The following is a 4147-nucleotide window of genomic DNA, read 5'->3' as shown; positions in this document are numbered from 1 at the left end:
TACACGGTGATTGACAGGTCTCTACCAGAGACGTATATGGAGTCTCTCCGTCACTCCTCCTCAGTCCACATATGGTCACTTCCTGTTTATTGGTTGCAAAAAAACAACAACATGGCAACGTCTGTAATCCAAGATGGCGACGGTGAAATCGCTAAACTCCAGGCTTCAAAACGGCAGTCCACAAACCAATGGGTAACGTCACGACGACTACGACCATTTCTCATATACAGTCTGTGGTTTTAAGCACTAAAAGTTATAAAGACTGCTGTATGTAGCAAACACCCTCCGTTAAAGGACAGCTGGTGAAGAAAGCGAAGCATTTAGCAGCTAAAGACATATTTCCCTCTGGAGTTGGTGGAGACCAAAAACGGAGCAAAAAGAGAGAATTGTGTTTTGAAATTCATCAGTTAGACACAAATAACTTCAACTGAATTAACATGTTCCGTGTCTGCTGGATGTGTAACAGGAAACTTGTATTATTGATGATAGTATGTGTTTGAAGCTTGTTCCGCTGCCCCCGAGGGGCCAATAAATAAATACAAAGTCTACGTTTAACTAGCAACTTTCACTGGAACACAACATCCACTTCTCTTTATACATCCCGTGCATATGCTTTGCAGACATTGGTGCATATTTAAAAATGTATTTGGGAACCACCACACAGCATACCCCCCGAGGCCCCCCCCCCCCCCCCGAGGGCCCGGAGCAGGTTAATCCGGCAATGATCATACAGATCATGTAAAAGCTACCTGACGATGTTTGTGTGTGAGACTATGAGGCATATTGTTCGGTATGTACAACGTGATAGCAGCAACTGGTTACTTTCTAGTGCCACGCTTAGTAGCTAACATGCTCGTCTCTACAGTCATAACTCTACGATGTTATACGCAGGTTATGCAGTTCATTCTGATTAATAAATCTACACATTGGATATTCTTACAACAAGGCACATTATCTCCTGAGTTTCCTAAGCACAATAACTGGTGGTGTTTCATGAAACAACCCCTGCTTTATTAATTAAGAGAGAATCTCAAGTTGTGTTGATCCATGATTGATACTGTAAAATATGTTTGCGTATGAAATGAAGTTATAGTTATCCAGGTGGTACTCGGGGCTCGATCTTTAACGAGAGCTCATAGAGGGTATCTTCATCCATCACCAGCGTCTTATCCAGGAGGAACTGCGTCACCTGGAGGGAGTCAGGACGGACACAATATTCTGTGTTAATATACAAATCACTGTACATACATTCACTTTCATGTTGCACAGATAATGCATTTTATTAGCCGCACCTTGGGTTGGTGCTCTATCCTGTACGGCGCTTGCTGGAACTGACGGATCTCCCGGATGATATGAGAGATCTGAGAGCGCAGAGACAGTTAACAGACAACTTAGTCAGCTGACCGTGAGCTCAAAGTTGACTTTGGCTGCTGTTGTTTTGGGTTTTGGAGGGACTTCTGTTCATGGGATTGGTTTAGCAAACAGTCAAATATCTAACCATCCTCATCTTGGAGAAGTTCACCAGGCCCTCCTCCGTGAAGTTGGGCGTCGCCTCCTCAATGAAAGCCAGGTCAGTGAGGTACATGCCCAGGTACGGGACACATGGAGGGTTACAGCTGCCCACACACACACAGAGAACAAACATTACATTAGCGTTAAGGACTGGATTTACTTTGACTCTGGCAACGAGCAGTATTTACTTCTTCAGCGTCTCTCTGAGATTCTTGAACCTCCCTTCTGATGACACCGTCTTCTGCAGCCGGTCCATCAGAGCCTTTGTCTGTAAGAAAACCACAAAGAATCACAAATGTTTTGTGCAGAGAGTAGCTTTTACTTCTAACAACTCGTTAATTCAAACCTGTTTGCAGACTTTGGCCCACGTCTTCTTCAGCCTGAAGATGGCGCTGCGGTTGAGCGCGGAGGTGATCTCCAGCACTCCGTTGTAGTTGTTGAGGCAGCGGCAGATATCGGCCACCGCCAGCCACTTCTCTATGGAGCTGGCCCTGGAGCCCACGTCGGTGTGGGTCATGATCTGAGACGCCACCAGGTTACTCATCTGTGGAGGGAAAACATTCAGCAAATACTCTACACTCAGTTTATTAGGTACACCGAGTTACCTTCACCATTCAGATAGTGCTGCTGTGGGTGTTATTATTATTTTTGTCCATCTACAAGACGTAGTATAACTATTTCTATGTTTTTAATGTTTATTCTCCCCTCATTTGATACAAACAAGGTTGACAAAAGTTCTCGGTATAATGCTCCAAAGCAAACTATAACGATGATTTGATGCAGAGCTGCAACTAATTATTATTTTCATTGTCAATTAATCTGCTGATTATTATTTGATTAATTGATTTTTACCCTTTTATCTATAACATATCAGAAATGAAATATGAGATATATCCAAAGAGTCCAATCACCAAACATATTGAATGTATCATCATATACAACAAGCAAAAGCATCGTATAAACACATTTGTAAACATTAAAATCTTGATTGTTTTAGCTTGAAAACATTTTTTAATCAACTATCAGTAAATAAATAAACGTTCTTCTTCATGTTTCACACGGGACTCAAACAGCGACCGACTGGGTGAAAGTCCTCCCTGCACTGCGTTTGTCCCTCTTTATACTTCCTGGTTCACAATCACGTGGATCACATCCTGATTGATTTTGTGGTGTATATATATATATAAAAAACACATATTTCGTAAGTATAGCGTATACTGAGTATGAGAACAAGATGGAGAATCTGGCCTTACGTCATTGAAGTGCTGGCTGGTCTTCATGATGTACGGAGTCCTCTCCGTCTTGTCGACTTTCATCCAGCCCTGCCCGAGGAACTCTCTGCAGGAGCACAACACCATCAAGTCTTCAGTCTACTGTGGTGGAAAGTAACTTTTAAGTTTGTGTATTTCTACTTCATGCTCCTTAAAGTCAGACCTTTTACGCCACTACATCTAGAGTTACTTTTCACTTTGCAGGAATGGACTTTTCCTCTCAAACATTTAACTCTGAGCCACAAAACCTGTGGGTGGGATGGAAAAGCATGATGTTGTTAAACAATCGGCAAAATTACACCGATCATCAGACCCAGACGCTGTAAAGACTCTCATAATATGCAGATTTTCATCTTTCCGATGATCTTTGAACACACCATGTGTCACGAACGCTTCCTTCAGAAAATGCAAACAAAACTAAGCTTAAAATAATGATATTTAATCAAAAACATTTTATTCTACATGTTTCATTTAAAATGTCGCCTCAAATAAACCGTTCAGAGGGTTGAACATAAAATATGATGTATCGTTGTATAGAATATAAAGTAGTACTATATACAAGTACATTCTGCCGATAATATTTTTCTTATAAAGTAGTAAAATGGCTGACATAGCAGTATTATTGTGGGATTGATTTGCAAAAACACGCAAGCCGTGATGACGTCAGCTGCAGACATACGAGGTGAACATTGTACTGCATGAAGTACTCACTCGTAGAGAATACTCCTGAACACGATGTGGTCCAGCAGTGTGATCTGCTCTGCCAGCTCCATCGCTGAGAGAGACTCGAAACACTCGGCTTTCGGACTCTCCGCCTGGAAACAGGAGTGTAGTAGGACATCATTTAAAAAATTTAAATTAAATCTGATTTGAAGAACTAGAGTACTAGTACACTGACTAAGTTCCTCATACTTGGAGTCCACCTATGACTTTGAATTCACCACCATACACAGTAACTACTGTACTGGGAGTAACATCACTCTTACCACAATGAAGTGAAGGAGGGGACAGCTTTTCTGGAGATAAATTTTTTAAACAATCGCTTAAAAATTGTACTCGGAAGAAATGAATCTAAGTACTTCGTGGTACTAATAGGTGGTAATACTGACCATCTGTAATATGTCCTCTATCTTCAGTTGAGCGTCGTCTTGTTCTTCTTGAGAAAGGGCACTGAAGAGTACAACAGACCGTTACAACATGTGTGCATAGTACTACTGCAGTACTGTAGTAGTACTAGTGGTGGAACGGAACCAAGTACATCTACTCAAGTACTCGTTTGTGGAACTTTTCCATGTTATGCAGTTTTCTACTTCTCCTCTACATCTCAGAGGTACATATTGTACTTTTTACTGTACTACATCTCA

The 4147-nt window shown here is 41.4% G+C and overlaps 1 protein-coding gene across 1 annotated transcript; it reads right to left on the bottom strand.

The window, feature by feature from the left end:
- Window positions 1-167: 167 nt before the first annotated feature.
- On the bottom strand, window positions 168-3953 carry LOC116379599 (ras-specific guanine nucleotide-releasing factor 2-like; the record flags this gene model as incomplete). Its single annotated transcript, XM_031841558.1, has 8 exons — window positions 168-1189; window positions 1293-1361; window positions 1499-1616; window positions 1701-1780; window positions 1859-2056; window positions 2766-2850; window positions 3495-3598; window positions 3893-3953. Coding segments are annotated over 8 exons (811 nt in total), but the record flags the coding sequence as incomplete, so codon positions are not given.
- Window positions 3954-4147: the final 194 nt, after the last annotated feature.

The sequence above is a fragment of the Anarrhichthys ocellatus genome, unplaced genomic scaffold, assembly GCF_004355925.1.
Source record: "Anarrhichthys ocellatus isolate YVR2014 unplaced genomic scaffold, GSC_Weel_1.0 scaffold4691, whole genome shotgun sequence".
Classification (NCBI taxonomy): Eukaryota; Metazoa; Chordata; class Actinopteri; order Perciformes; family Anarhichadidae; genus Anarrhichthys; species Anarrhichthys ocellatus.
This window is presented reverse-complemented; position numbering and strand designations above follow the sequence as displayed.